The sequence below is a fragment of the Chamaea fasciata genome, unplaced genomic scaffold, assembly GCF_029207755.1.
Source record: "Chamaea fasciata isolate MVZ Bird 193981 ecotype frontalis unplaced genomic scaffold, bChaFas1.0.hap1 SCAF_210, whole genome shotgun sequence".
Lineage (NCBI taxonomy): Eukaryota > Metazoa > Chordata > Aves > Passeriformes > Sylviidae > Chamaea > Chamaea fasciata.
This window is the reverse complement of record NW_027094295.1, coordinates 1-15,202: the sequence shown is the minus strand read 5'-3', so window position 1 is coordinate 15,202 and position 15,202 is coordinate 1. Positions and strand designations below refer to the sequence as shown.

The 15,202-nt window shown below is 51.1% G+C and overlaps 2 protein-coding genes across 2 annotated transcripts; one reads left to right on the top strand and one right to left on the bottom strand.

Moving 5' to 3' along the window:
- Positions 1-45: 45 nt before the first annotated feature.
- LOC136304866 (golgin subfamily A member 6-like protein 22) lies at positions 46-10,434 on the top strand. Its single transcript, XM_066208298.1, has 30 exons — positions 46-92; positions 894-923; positions 1,318-1,338; positions 1,515-1,535; positions 1,836-1,856; positions 1,953-1,973; positions 2,530-2,550; positions 2,733-2,753; positions 3,076-3,096; positions 3,542-3,562; positions 3,651-3,671; positions 3,772-3,792; positions 3,956-3,976; positions 4,075-4,095; positions 4,351-4,371; positions 4,542-4,562; positions 4,732-4,752; positions 4,980-5,000; positions 5,196-5,216; positions 5,424-5,720; positions 6,106-6,126; positions 6,240-6,260; positions 6,931-6,951; positions 7,054-7,074; positions 7,567-7,587; positions 7,707-7,727; positions 7,840-7,860; positions 8,182-8,202; positions 8,293-8,313; positions 9,459-10,434. Exons 2-30 carry the CDS (start codon positions 914-916, stop codon positions 10,019-10,021), a joined length of 1,416 nt encoding a protein of 471 aa, XP_066064395.1. The 5' UTR covers positions 46-92; positions 894-913; the 3' UTR covers positions 10,022-10,434.
- Positions 10,435-11,008: 574 nt separating this feature from the next.
- On the bottom strand, positions 11,009-14,761 carry LOC136304865 (acidic proline-rich protein PRP25-like; the record flags this gene model as incomplete). Its single annotated transcript, XM_066208297.1, has 8 exons — positions 11,009-11,604; positions 11,836-11,921; positions 12,218-12,331; positions 12,881-12,955; positions 13,150-13,241; positions 13,720-13,803; positions 14,243-14,384; positions 14,673-14,761. Coding segments are annotated over 7 exons (660 nt in total), but the record flags the coding sequence as incomplete, so codon positions are not given.
- Positions 14,762-15,202: the final 441 nt, after the last annotated feature.

The window sequence follows — 15,202 nt, the reverse complement described above, 5'->3', positions numbered from 1 at the left end:
GCGGCGCCGCTTCCGGCGGAAACGGAAGTGACGCGGCGCCGTACGGAAAGATGGCGGCCGGCACAGGGAACATGGCGGCGCCCGGCGGGGCTGTACGGACAGGGGGGGATTGGGGAGGGGGGATCCTAGATCGGCCCTAAAGGATCCCAAAGGATCCCAGTGTCCCATAAAGGGTCCCAATGTGCCCTGGAGGGTCCCAGTGTCCCCTAAAGGGTCCCAAACCGGCCCTAAAGGATCCCCGCGTGTCCCCCGGGGGATCCCAATATCCCCTACAGGATCCCAAAGTCCCCTGAGAGGATCTCAATGTCCCCCGAAGGATCCCAGCGAAGTCCCCCCAAAAGGACCCCGAGGATCCCGTTCCCTCCGTGCCCATTTCGGGATCCTCCTCCCCGGGTTTATATTTAGGGTCGGGACGGGATCCAGCTCAGCTGTCGCGGCTCCTCTGCGAGATCCCGGCCCCAAATCCCGGCCCCAAGACCCAGATCCCGGCCCCAAACCCCAAATCCTGACCCTAAAACCCCAAATCCCAAATCCTGACCCTAAAACCCCAAGTCCTGACCCCAAACCCCAAGTCCTGCCCCCAAAGCAGCCGCTGGTGAGTCGTTTTTTCCCCCCGGGGGGGATTTGGGGTCGGGAATTCCCGAGAATGGGAATTTAGGGGACGGGCTGGGAACTCGAATAATGCGCCAAAAATTGTTTATTAAATGACTCATGTTTATAATTGATATTTATATATAATTATATATTTATTTATTTACTTACATGCATGTACGTTTGTTTGTTTTCTATGTATAAATAGGGATTTTAAATGTATATATTCATTTATTTTTTTCCCCAAATTCCCGCATTTTCCCGGAATTCCCGACCCAATTTTTCCTTTCCCCCCCCCCCAGGCCGCCGGAGCCGTTCCCCGATGGATCCGGGTGGGTGAAAATGGAATTTTGGGCAAATTTGGGCGAATTTGGGCGAATTTGGGCGAATTTGGGTGAATTTGGGCGAATTTGGACGAATTTGGGCGAATTTGGGTGAATTTGGGCAAATTTGGACGAATTTGGGCGAATTTGGACGAATTTGGGCGAATTTGGGCGAATTTGGACGAATTTGGGCGAATTTGGGTGAATTTGGGCGAATTTGGGCGAATTTGGGCGAATTTGGGTGAATTTGGGCGAATTTGGACGAATTTGGGCGAATTTGGGCGAATTTGGGCGAATTTGGGCGAATTTGGACGAATTTGGGCGAATTTGGGTGAATTTGGGCGAATTTGGGCGAATTTGGGCGAATTTGGGTTGTTTCTAATTCTCTTTCCTGTCTTTCCAGGTGACTCCAACGCCAAACTGAGTCAGTCCAACCCCGAATTGTTTTGACCCCGAATCCTCATTTTTTCAAACGGAAAATTTGGGGTGAAAAATCCCAATTCCTGGTCCAGGAACCGCCGGAGAAACGAAGGAAAAAAAAAAATTCATAATTCTCGTTTTCCCGATTTTTCTCCCCATTTTCCTCCTCTCCCCTCCCAGAGGAACGCGAGCGGAAAATCAGTGAGTGCTGGGTTCGGGGTAAAAATCTTCATTTTTGGGAAAAAATCCTCATTCTTGGGTAAAAAACTCTCATTTTGGGGTAAAACTCCTTGTTTTGGGGCAAAATCTCCTCATTTTGGGGTAAAATCCCTCATTTTGGGGTAGAAGGGTCCTCCCCGATCCCGCCCTGGGGAAAACCAGGAAATGAACCAATTTCCCCCCCAAGATTTCGCCCCAAATTTCCGCGTTTCCCACGGAGGAAAAGAAATCCCAAATTTTTAATGTTTAATTTAAAAAACTTCAATTTTTTTCCCTCCGCAGCCAAACTCGCCGCTGAAATCCGTGAGTTCTGCTCCCCCCCCCGAGGATTTTTGGGCTCAAACTCCTCGATTTTGGGTCGGGTCAGTAATTTTTCCTTTTTTTCCCCTCGTCCCACAGGAAGGCTCACGGCCCTGCTGGGTATGGACGGATTTAATCAACATTTTTTGGGGTTTTTTTATTAATTAGTGCTGAGGTTTGACGAAGTTAGGAACGTTATTTATAACGTAGATAATTTTTTTTATAGTGTATATAAATATTTTAAAGTTATTTTTAGTTTTATAGAAATGAAATAAATAACGGACAAATAAATAATAAGTAATATCAAAAAAAAATAAAATTTTTAATGGAAAACCCTGATGAATTGGGAGTGTCAGGGATGGAAAAACGCCGGGAGACTAAAAAACACTGACCAGGAAAATCGGGAACATAACCCAGGGCACAACGAGGTTCTGTTTCGTTTCATATATTTCTTTCTAATCATTTCTAATAATAGGGCAATGTATTTATTTCTAATAAATGGGGTAATGTATTTAATTAATATATAACAGGCTTATATTTCATTTCCAAATTAATGGGGTAACATATTTAATTAATATCTTTAGTTTCCTGGTGATTAAATGATAAACGAAATCCTGATTTTTTTTTTTTGGTGATTTTTGGTTGTTTTTTTTTTCTCCCCCTCCCTGCGGCGCAGCCGAGCGCGACTCCGGGCTCCGTAAGTGCCGGGGTTCCCGAAATTCCCGGAATTCCCCAAATCCCCAGATCAAAACGTGGTGTATTCCTTCGTAGTGAACGTTAACGGCAAAAACTGGTTCTCTTAGTGACGGAAATCTGTTCTATTGATCTTTGTATTTCATTCGTTGCTGGAGTTTATTCACTCTGTTTCTCTGTCTTCAGGGAAGCTCCGGGCAGAGCTGGGTGAGTGCCGGGAAAAGGGGGAAAACACCAAACTCTATCTTTATATTTATATTTATATTTATATTTATATTTATATTTATATGTATATGTATATGTATATGTATATGTATATGTATATGTATATTATTTATTTTTATATTTATTTGTATTTGTATTTCTATTTCTATTTCTATTTCTACTTCTATTTCTATTTCTATTTCTGTTCCTATTATTTCTATTTTTATTTCTATTCCTATTTCTATTTCTGTTCCTATTTCTGCTTTTAATTTGAATCCTCGTTCGGATTTTGCGTTTGAATTTTAATTTCCTTTCCTCCCCCCAGCCAAGTGCGATGCCACCATCCGTGAGTGCGACCCCGAGGGATTCCCTCAATGCCGCAGGATCCGGGGGGAAATCCAGCAATTCCAGAGGATCCGGGGGAAAACCCCACAGGATTTGGGAGGAAATCTCCCAATTCCAGAAAAATTTGGGGAAAAATCCCTAAATCCAGAGAATTTGGGGGGAAAAATCCCCGAATTCCAGAGAATTTGGGGGGGGGAAATCCTTTAATTCCGCAAAATTCGGAGAGAGAAATCCCTTAATTCCAAAAAAAAAAAAAAACTGGGGAAAAATCCTTCAATTCCACAGGATTTTGGGGGGAAAAAAACCTCTGATTCCACAGAAATTGGGGGGAAATCCCTCAATTCCAGGGAATTTTGGTGGAAAATCCCTCAGTTCCCGGGAATTTTGGGTAGAAACCCCCCGAATTCCGTGGAATTTTGGGAATTAACGGGATCTGTCCTTCCCAGGGCTGTTCACGGTGGAGCTCGGTGAGTCCCGGCCCCCCCCGGCCCCTCATTAATGAATTACCCGTTAATCAACCCCAATTAACGCCGGGCTCTCTCCCTCCTCTCCCAGGGGAGCGTCACACCAAAATCGGTGAGTTCGGGGACTCCGCCCCGAAACGTTTATGGGAATGGGAAAAGTGGAAACTTGGGCTCAAAATTCCCTTTTCCCCCCTTTTTTTCCCCATTTTTAGGGGAGCTCACGGCCGACGTGGGTGAGTTGATCCTGTTAATCAAAATTTGGGGGAGAAATCGGGTAAAAATCCGCACTGGGGACTGTTATTGTTATCACTATGATTATTATTATTATTATTATTGTTATTATCACTATTATTTTTCCTATTTACGACCACCCGTTTCCCCTGTTTCTATTTCCAGAGGTCTTCAGTAAAAAGCTCCGTAAGTGCCCGAGTTTTCCACCCCCCGGGATGATTAGCAATTACCAGATCAATAATTAACAATTACTGCATTAATTCCCTTCTTTTCCTCCCTCCCAGGGGAGCACGAGGCCGAGCTGGGTGAGGAACCCTCGATCCCTTTTTTTTTTTTGGGGGGGGCCTTTTCCCGGAAAATTCCGACATTTAAATCCCAAAACTCTGAAGATTCGAATTTGGGGAATTCGGGTTTTCCCCGGGGCTTGGCGGGTTAATGCGCAGCGAGCCCCCCAAACGGAAATATTGAAATATAAACACGAAAACCGCCCTTCATAGTCGCAAATAATCATAAATCTCACTCAGGAATAATTATAAATAATTAATTGTGGGTTTTTTTAGAGGCCCGGGACTCCCAGATCCGTGAGTACCGCGCCCCAGCCCTGGGGATTTTAATTATTTCCCGATTTTAATTTTTAATCAATTGTCTCTCTTCCGAGAGCTGATGTGAATCCCGGTAGAACTTTTCCCGCGATTTTGGTTTTGGGGCGGTTTTCGAATCGTTGTTTATGGTGATTGTTTCGTTCCTTTAGGGGAAAACGAAGCCGAGATCAGTAAGTCAGAGATTTGAATTTGTGTTTACATTATTTTTATGTTTATACATTTACATTCGGGGTATTTACGTTTCCATTTAGAGTATTCCTGTTTTTGTTTCGAGTGTTTATATTTTCCTTTAGAGTATTTTCTATTTATTTCTTTTTCCTGACTTCTCATGAATTCCAGGGCGCCTGAAGGAGCTGCTGGGTGAGAGCCAATCCATTAATTAAGGGGAATATTAATTAAAAGGGAATTTTTTGGGGGAAGAAAAAAAAGAAAAAAAAAAAAAAAGAAAAAAAAATTTTTTCTTTTTCTTTTTATTCTTTTTTTTTTTATTATTTTTTGGCCCCCGATTTTCCCGACTCAAAAACTTCAGGAAATTTGGGGGTTTTTATCTCGTTTTAAACAATTTCTTTTCATATCCCTATTTTCAGGAGAGCGGGACTCTGTCATCAGTAAGTTGGATTTTGGGAACTTGGGAATTTTGGGATCAATCCCCGGGGATTTGGGAATTCACCACCAGGATTTCACCTTTTTTTGGGCCCCCCCAAAAAAATCCCCAAATTAATTATATTACTCTTTTTAAAAATTAGAATTAGAAGGGAAAACGTGGATTAAAAATAATTTAATTTTAATTTTTTATTTTAAAGGAAAACTGAGGGAGGAGCTCGGTGAGTGGATGTGGGTTTGTCGCCAAAAATTTGGGATTTTGGGAGATTTTGGGGGATTTTGGGGGAATTCTGGGGGATTTGGGGTTTTTTTTTCCATAATCGGATTTGGAAAACTCCCAGTTTGGGGAACCTGAATCCATTTTCACAAACGGGTTTGGGGATTTAATTCCGGTTTCCGACCGTGGAAATTTAATTTTTTTTTTCCAGAAGAACTCCCCGAGGAAATGGAGGAAGAACCTGAGGAGGAGGAGGAGGAAGAACAGGAAATAGAGGAAGAGAAAGAAGAGGAAATAGAGGAAGAAAAGGAAAAGGAAAAAGAGGAAGAAGAAGGGGAAGAGGAGGAAGAAGAAGAGGAGGAAACAGAGGAAGAGGAAAAAGAGGAAAAAGAAGAAATAGAGGAAGAGAAGGAAGAGGAAATAGAGGAAGAGGAAAAAGAGGAAGAAAAGGAAAACCAGGAAAAAGAGGAAGAGGAGGAAGAAGAGGAAGAAAACCCGGCAGCTCCGGGTCAGTGATTCCCTTTCCCGGCCCCGAAATCTCATTTTTTTCCCCCATTTTCCCGCTGATCTTTTCGTTCCCCCAGCAAAGAAAAAATGACAAAACTCCCCCCTGGAAAACCCCCAAATCCCCCAAATTTCCCCTTTTCTGCCCCAAATTTCCCCTTTCCCGCCCGGTTTTCCCCTTTTCTGCCCAAACGAACCAGCATCGTGTCCCAAAACCCATCTGGTAATTCAAAAATTTATTTTAAGTAATTTTCAATTTATCTTAAATGATTTTAAGGTATTTTAAATGTATTTTAAATGTATTTTCAATTTATTTTCAATTTATTTTAAATCTATTTTAAATCACGTTAAGTTATTTTAACTTTGTCTTTTTCCTTCCCCGTTTCCAGAGGAAGTCGACAAAGACCGTGGTGGGTTCAGTTCCCGTTTCTGGGGTGGAGCAGAGGGGAAAATATCCCCCAAAATATCCCAAAATTATCCCAAAATATCCCAAAATAATCCCAAATTTCCCTTCGGATCCCAGAGGAGCTCCGGGCGGCGCTGGGTGAGTCCAGAGTTCCACCACCGGGACAAAATTTTGGGGGGTTCAGATTTAAAATTCGGGATTTTCGTTCAAAACCCGGGATTTTCATTTAAAATTCAGGATTTTCATTTAAAACTCGAGATTTTCGTTCAAAACCCGGGATTTGCATTTAAAACTCGGGATTTTCGTTCAAAACCCGGGATTTTCATTTAAAACTCGGGATTTTCGTTCAAAACCCGGGATTTTCATTTAAAACTCGGGATTTTCGTTCAAAACCCGGGATTTTCATTTAAAACTCGGGATTTTCGTTCAAAACCCGGGATTTTCGTTTAAAACTCGGGATTTTCGTTCAAAACCCGGGATTTTCGTTTAAAACTCGGGATTTTCGTTCAAAACCCGGGATTTTCATTTAAAACTCGGGATTTTCGTTCAAAACCCGGGATTTTCGTTTAAAACTCGGGATTTTCGTTCAAAACCCGGGATTTTCATTTAAAACTCGGGATTTTCGTTCAAAATCCGGGATTTTCATTTAAAACTCGGGATTTTCGTTCAAAATCCGGGATTTGCATTTAAAACTCGGGATTTTCGTTCAAAACCCGGGATTTTCATTTAAAACTCGGGATTTTCGTTCAAAACCCGGGATTTTCAGTCGACGTTCCCTGCCATGATTTGAAGTTTCCCCGTTTCCCAGGAGCTCGGGACTCCAGGATCGGTGCGTGCGTGTGTCCCCCCCCACCCTGAAACTCCCCAGATTTGGGAATTTCGGCTCGTTTTGGCCACAGAACTGAGGAGTTTTGGGTTTTTCCCCTGGCAGAGGAGCTGGAGCAGGCGCTGGGTGAGGGAAAATGGATTGACGTCGTTAATTATCACATTGGTTATAATATTAATCATCCTATTAGTTCTTATATTATCATATTAATTGTCATATTGATCATTACAGAAATGGTAATATTAGTTATTATATTGATTAGATTAATTATTATATCAAATGTTATCGAAATTGTTATTAGTTATATTTATTATTATATTAATTAGAATAGTAAATATTATTTTGGTTATTATATTATTATATTAATTATAATTATTCAGCGATGTATTTATTGCGTGCTAACACTCGCATTTTTTTGTCCCTCACAAATGTAAAATCTGGTGTTTTCGAGTTGTGTTCCCTATTTCATTGGAATATGAGAGTTTATTCCGTCTCTACGTTTCATTTGACGTAGACGTTGGTACATTTTCCGTGTCCTGCCGCTCCGTAACATCGTCTCTTTAAATTCAGCACCGATCCAAATGGATTTCAACAACGTTTCGTTTCCTTCTCCCCCAGCGCAGCGGGACAGAGACCTCGGTGAGTGCCCAGACCCCCCACAGCTCTCACCGACATTTGAGTATTGTCGAAACAAACGGAAACATTCCCAAAAACGGGAATTCCCGAGGAGAAATTCTCACGTTTTCCTCCTTGTCCAGCCCAGCTCAGCGCGGAGCTCGGTGAGTCCCGGGGAAAAACTCCCTCCTGTCCTTAATTGCGTTAATTAATTGGACAAAAACCTGGTTTTCTCCCTCATCTCCTCATTAATTCCCGTTAATTTTCTCCTTGCAGAGGAATCCCGAATTCGGATCTGTGAGTGCCCGGTCCCGGGGCTGGTTTGGTTCTGCTTTAGTCTGGTTTATTCTGTTCTCTTTTCCATTCTATTTTATTTTATTTTTCTATTTTATTTTATTTTATTTTATTTTTCTATTTTATTTTATTTTTCTATTTTATTTTTCGACTTCATTTTCTCCATTTAATTTTATTTTTCTGTTTCATTTGTTTTCGATGATTTTTTTTTTAGTCCTATTTTATTTATTTTTTGTTTTAAATTTTTATTATTAGTATTATTTTGTTCTGGTTTACCTTTTTGATTCCGTTTTTCATCGTTGTGATTTTTGCTGTCCCCGGCAGGGCGGTGCCTCGAGGAGCATCGTGAGTGTCCTCCCCTCCCCTCCCCTCCCTCCCCTCCCCTCCCCTCCCCGTGCTCCCGGAGCAGGAATTCCCGAATTCTGTCATTTCTAGGGAAAGAGGAGGAACAAGTGGGTGAGTCCCTGGGGGAGAAGGGGCGGGGAGGGGCAGGACTCGGGGCTTTGCCGCGTTTCCCCTCTTTTTATCTCCTTTCCCCTCTTTATCTCCTTTTCCCTCTTTTTATCTCCTTTTCCCCCTTTTTCCTCCTTTTATCCCCCCGTATTTCCCCCAATATTCCCCCCATATTTCCTCCTATATTTTCCTCATACTCTCGCCCTATATTTCCCCCATTTCCTCCCCCATATCCCCGTTTTTTCCCACATTTTCTCCCCACATCTTCCCCATATTTCCCCCCATATTCCCCCCTATATATATATATATATTTCCCCTATATTTTCCCCATTTCCTCCATATTCCCCCCATATCCCCCCATATTTCCCCCCATATTTCCCCTCCAAATCCCCCCCAATATTTCTCCCCACATTTCCCCCCATATCCCCCCATTATCCCCCCATATTCCTCCCCCATATCCCCCCATAACCCCCCATTATCCCCCCATATTCCTCCCCCATATCCCCCCCATATCCCCCCATTATCCCCCCATATTCCTCCCCCATATCCCCCCATAACCCCCCATTATCCCCCCATATTTCCCCCCATATCTCCCCATATTTCCCCCCATATTCCTCCCCCATACCCCCCCATATTCCCCCATTATCCCCCCCATATCTCCCCCATATCCCGCCTATATCCCCCCCATATCCCCCCATTATCCCCCCATATCTCCCCCATATTCCCCCCCATATTCCTCCCCCATTATCCCCCCATATTTCCCCATATTTCCGCCCATATCCCCCCCAATATCCCCCCATATTTCCCCCCCATATTCCCCCATATCCCCCCATATTTCCCCCCATATTTCCCCCCCATTATTCCCCCATATCTCCCCATATTCCCCCCCATAATCCCCCCCATATTTTCCCCCCATATCCCCCCCATGTCCCCCCATATTCCCCCCCATATTTCCCCCCCCATTATCCCCCCATATCCCCCCCCATATCCCCCCCATATCCCCCCCATGTCCCCCCCCATATCCCCCCCATGTCCCCCCATATTTCCCCCCATATCTCCCCCGCATATTCCCCCCCATGTTCCCCCCCGTTATCCCCCCATCTCCCCGCCGCCGTATTCCTGCCCGCTCCCCGCGCCGCCGTCCGCAGCCCGCGTCACCCTGGACCCGCTGACGTCGCACGCGCGGCTGCTGCTGTCCGCGGACGGGCTCGGGGCGCGCTGGGCCTACGGCGGCCCCGAGCCCGCGGCCGGCCCCGAGCGCTTCACGGCCGCGCCCTGCGTGCTGGGGACGCCCGCCTTCACCTCGGGCCGCCACACCTGGACCGTGGCCGTGGCCGGGGGCCGGTTCTGCGCCGTGGGCGTCAGCCGCGAGTCGGTGCCGCGGGGGGAGCCGGCCTTCGGGCCGGGCCGCGGCGTCTGGGCCCTGCAGCGCTGGGGCGGCCTGGGCCGGGCGCTGACCGAGCCGCCCCACGCCGCTGTCCGCCGCGCCTGCCGCGGGCGCTCAGGGTGGCCCTGGACTGCGACGGCGGCCGCGTGGCGTTCTTCGACGGCGACGGCCGCTGCCCCCCACGCCGCTCTTTCGCCTTCCCGGCCGCCGCCTTCGGCGGGGAGCGCCTGCGGCCCTGGTTCTGGCTGGAGCTGGGGGAGATCTCCATCGTCCCGGCATCCCAGAATACCTAGCCCAGTGATCCTGGATCCCATCGTCCTGTGATCCCGGGATTCCATCGTCCCGTGATCAATACCTCACCCAGTGATCCCCAAATCCCATCACCCAGTGATCCTGGGATCCTGGAATCCTCACCCTGGGATCCTGACCCGGGGAGCGGCTGCGGCCCTGCTTCTGGGGGAGATCTCCATCGCCCAGTGATCCCGGGGATCCCCCGGTCCAGTGATCCCCGAATTCCATTGTCCAGTGATCCTGGGATCCTGAGCTGGGGAGCACGTCCTGGGTCCTGGGTCCTGGGTTCTGGGTTTGGGGGAGCTGGGCTCCCTCACCCCGTGACCCCCGGAATTCCGGGAATTCTGCCTGGGGATGCCCTGGGAAGGAGCGGGAATGGGATGGGAATGGGATGGGAACGCTGGGAAGGATCAAGAATGGGATGGGATCGCTCTGGGAAGGAGAGGGAAGGGGGTGGGAATGCCCTGGGACAGCAGGAACGGGACGGGAATGTTCTGGGAGGACGGGAATGGGGTGGGAATGATCTGGGGACGGAGGGGATCCCGGGACGTTCCCTGGGGACGTTCCCTCCCAAATCCTCCTCATCCCCCCGCCCTCCTCGCCCGCAGCCGCCGTCCCGCGTCCCCCCGCAATAAAACCCTGCACGGCTTCCCGCAGCTTCCAGTCCCTTTTTTGACCCGAATCCTCGGGGGTTTGGGGCCGGCCTGGCCAGTCGGTGACCTGGGGGGGTCTCTGAAGGGTTTGGGGGAGGTTTTTCTGCCCCAAAAACACCCCGAAAACCAAAAAAAAAATCCCCCCCAAAATTCCCCCCAAAACCCCAAAAAATTCCCCCCAAAACTGCCCCCAAAATCCCCCAAAACTCCGCTCAAAATTCCTAAAGACACTTCTTGAAAAATCCTTCAAAAGGTTCCCCCTTAAATCCCCGGGGAAGGCCGGAAAAATCCGTCCAGAAGTCTCCCCCCAAAAATCCCAGATTTTGCCCCAAAATTCCCGAACCTTCCTTCACGTGGAGAACCCAAATCGTTCATCTCTGAATTTTTATTGATTTGGGTAAAAAAACGAGGAGGGGGCGGGGACAGAAAAAGAGGCGTGGCCCCTTTAAGAAGGGCCGTGGCCTCAGAGTAAACCACGCCCAGAGGGAAAAGGGCGGGGCTTTCACATCAGTGGGCGTGGCATGAACGGTCCATTCCAGAGGGAGGTGTGGCTTGAGTATGCAAATCAGGGGCGTGGCCTCAACACCACAGGCTTATGGGAAGGGGCATAGCCTAATGAAGAAGTGGGCGTGTCCCTCGCAAATGGGCGTGTCTCAGGGCCTGTCCCTGCCCCACTGTGCGCGTCCCTCGCGGTGGGGCGTGTCTCAGGGCCGGTCTCCACCCCTAGTAGGCGTGTCCCTTGCAGAGGGCGTGTCTCATGGCCTGTCCCCACCCCACAGCGGGCATGTCCCTCATTGGTGGGCGGTGTCCCTCGTGGGGTGGGCAGTCTCACGGCCTGTCCCCGCCCCCCGGTGGGCGTGTCCCTCGCAGTGGGCGTGGCCCGGCGCCGCCGGACGTGGATGACTCTCGTGTCCATGACCTCACAGTCCACCTGCATCATGGGCTGCGGGCCCCGCCCCGAGTCTGGGGACACACCCCGAAATCAGGGCGGGGCCCCAGAAATGGGAGGGGCCCCGGAATGTGGGAGGGAACCCGGAAATCAGGACCCCAAAATCGGGGTTGGGGGGGGGTTTTTGGGGGGGGGGTTTTGGGGGATTTTTTTGGGGGTTTAGGGGAATTTCGGGGGGAATTTCAGGGGGATTTTTGGGAGGATTTTTGGGGTGATTCGTGGCGTTTTTGGGGGTCCCCCCTCACCGTTGAGCGCCGCCCGCCGGCATCACCAGGGACATTTTGGGCCGGGAGGTTTTGTTGTGGCTGCGGGCCGGGAGCAGCAGGTGGTCCTGGGGGGGCAGCGGCAGGAAATGCACAACTTTAGGGCTCCAACAAACCCCCAAATTCGCCCCAAAACCCTCCCCCAATTCCCAGCCAAAAACGCTTCCGAGATCAGCCCCAAAAATCCCCCGGAATCCTCCACAGAACCCCCCCCCCACCGGAAAATCCCCGCAAAGTTCACCCGAACTCTCCCCCAAAATCTTCCCCGAAATCCTCAGTCAAAATTCCCCCAAACTCTCCCCGGATCCCCCCGAGATCGCCCCAGACCCTCCCGGACCGCAGGAACCCCCCGAAGCCGCGGTACCCGGCGGAAGGAGACGACGTAGAAGGGTGTCGTCCCGGCGGTCGATGGCGGCCAGGATTCGGGGGTCGGGGGGGTCGGGGGCCCTGGTAGAGCTGCAGCTGCCCCGGGGGGGCCCTGGGGGGTCGCGGAGAGTTTTGGGGGGGGTTTGGGGGGTTTCTTTGAGATTTTTGGGGGATTTTTTGGAGACGTTCGGGGTCTTTGGGGAGAACTGGGGGATTACTGGAGGGTTTTGGGGGGGACTTGGGGAGAATTTGGGGGGGTTTGGGGGGGGATTGGAGGCTGGGGGAGGTTTTGGGGAGGATTTGGAAATTCTGTCAGAGGTTTTGGGGAGGATTTCAGGGAATTTGGGGGATTTTTGGGGTCCCGATTGGGGGTCCCAGTAGGATTTTGGGGTCCCATTTTGGGGTTCCCATTTGGGGTTTTTGGGGTTCCCTTTTGGGGTGCCCATTTTGGGGTTTTTGGGGGTCCCCATTTGGGGTCCCAGTATGATTTTGGGGTCCCATTTTGGGGTTTTTGGGGTTCCATTCGGGGTTTTTTGGGGTCCCCGTTTTGGGGTTTTTTGGGGTCCCATTTGGGAGTCCCAGTAGGATTTTGAGGTCCCCATTTGGGGTTTTTTTGGGGTCCCCCATTTTGGGTTTTTGGGGTCCCATTTTGGGGTCTCACCTCTCAGGCCGGGTGGGCACCGCCGGGATCAGCCGAGCCCCCCCCGGGCCCTTCCAGGGGGGCGGAGCCCTGGACCTGCCAAAATTTGGGGGGTTAGAGACCCCCAGAGACCCCCAGAAACATCCGAGACCCCCCCAAATGACCAAAACATCCCTGAGACGCCCCCAGACCCCCTCGGGACCCCCCCAGGGCCCCCCCCAGAACTGCCCCCAGACCCCCTCAAACCGCTCCAGGCCCCCCCAAATCCCCCCGGAGCCCCAAACCCTCACCTGCCCGCGGGGGGGGGCTCGGGGGGGGCCCCCCGGGGGTCCCTCGGTGGATTTGGTGCCTCCGGACCCACCCCCGGAGCTCGTCCGCCAGCCTGGGGGGGACACAGGGGCTCTGAGACCCCCAAAATATCCCCCGAATCCCCTCCCGGAATATCCCCCAAATCCCCTCCCAAAACACCCCCGAAAATCCCCTGAAGTTCCTCAAAATCCTCCCAAAATCCCCCCCAAACTCCCTCAAAACCTCCAAATTTCCCCCAAATGCTCCCAAAATCCTCCCAAAATCCCCCCAAACTCCCTCAAAACCTCCAAATTTCCCCCAAATGCTCCCAAAATCCCCCCAAAATCCTCCCAAACTCCCCCCAAACTCCCTCAAAACCTCCAAATTTCCCCCAAATGCTCCCAAAATCCTCCCAAAATGCCCCCAAGTTTTCCCCAAAATCCCCCCCTCCCAGAATTCCTCAAAATCACCCAGAATTCACCCAAACCCAACCGCCCCGAATTTTACCCGACCCCCCCCGAGATTTCCCCAAATCCCCCCAAATCCCCCAAATCCCCCAAACCCCCCTGTACCTGAGGGACTCTGTCCTGTTGAAGCCGCGGCACTCGGGGCTCCCGGGGGCGTCCCAGGGGGACACGGGGGACAGGGACGAGTTCCTGGGGAGGGGGAAAATCGGGGATTCCCCCCCAAAAAATTGGGGAAATCACCCCCCAAAAATATGGGAATCATCATCCCCCAAAGGATTTGGGAATGACCCCGAAAAATCCGAGACTTAACCCGCCCCCAAAGACACGACGTTTACCCCACAAGTTTGAGAACCGACCCCCCCAAAAAATTTTACAATCGCCTGAAAACATTCGAGAATTCCCCCGCCAAAAGTTTGAGAATTAACACCAGCCCCCCCAAAAAAAAAAAAAAAATTGAGATTTTTCTCCCCAAAAATATTTGAGATTGGCCCAGGGAAATCGAGAATCGCCCCAAAAATTCGGGCACACCGCCCCGAAAAGGGGAGAATCCCCCCGAAGCGTTTGCGAGCGGCGCCCAGATGTGGGGCAGAAAACCCCCCAGGGAGGGGACTGGGGGTCTCGGACGTACCTGAAGGGGGCCCCGGGGCGGGGGGAGGGGCCCCAGATCCCGGGGGGGGGAGGGGCGCCCAGATCCGTCACCTCCAGCAGGCGCGCGCCGCCCCCGCGGGGGAGGGGCAGGGGCGCGGGGGGCGGGGCCGGGCTGGGGGAGGCTGCGGGAGGGGAGGGGGGGGTCAGGGGGGGTCCCCGAAATAACTGGGGAGCCCCAAAACCCCCCCTGGGTCACCCAAACCCCCCCCCGGGACCCCAAAATCCTCCCAGAGCCCCCCAAATCCCCAAATTTCCCCCCAGGACCCCCCAAATCCCGCCCTGGACCCCCGGAATCCCCAAATTCCCCCCGGGACCCCCCAAAATCCCCAAATTCCCCCCCAGGACCCCCCAAATCCCCAAACCGCCCCCGGGACCCCCCCAAACTCCCCCCCCCGAGCCCCCCGGCTCACCTGAGGGGCGCCAGGTGGAAGGTGAGCAGCAGCAGCGCCCCCAGACACGCCAGCTTCCGGGGGCCCGGCACGGGGGGGGCCGAGGGCACCTGGGGGGGGACCCCCGAAATCAGGGCGGGGCCTGGAGCCGCTGCCACAGGTGTGCCCAGGTGTGTCCTCGGGTGTGTCCAGGTGTGCCCCAGGTGTGTCCCCAGGTGTGCCCAGGTGTGCTCAAGTGTGTGCCCAGGTGTGTCCCCAGGTGTATCTAGGTGTGTCTGGATGTGCTCAAGTGCGTCCCCAGGTGTGTCCGAGGTGTGCTCAGCTGTGCTCAGGTGTGTCTCACCTGTCCCCAGGTGTGTCCCCAGGTGTGTCTCACCTGTCCCCTGGTGTGTCCCCAGGTGTGTCCCCAGGTGTGCCCGGGTGTGTCTCACCTGTCCCCAGGTGTGTGCCCAGGTGTCCCCCCAGGTGTGTTCTAGGTGTCCTCAGCTGGGCTCAGCTGTGCCCAGGTGTGCTCAGGTGTGCCCAGGTGTGTCTCACCTGTCCCCCTGGTG

Excerpts from the sequence above, each read along its gene's own strand:
- LOC136304866 (XM_066208298.1), top strand. Across the intron at positions 4,096-4,350 it reads GGAGCACGAGGCCGAGCTGG|AGGCCCGGGACTCCCAGATC; the intron begins GTGAGGAACCCT and ends GGGTTTTTTTAG. Across the intron at positions 5,001-5,195 it reads AGAGCGGGACTCTGTCATCA|GAAAACTGAGGGAGGAGCTC; the intron begins GTAAGTTGGATT and ends TTTATTTTAAAG.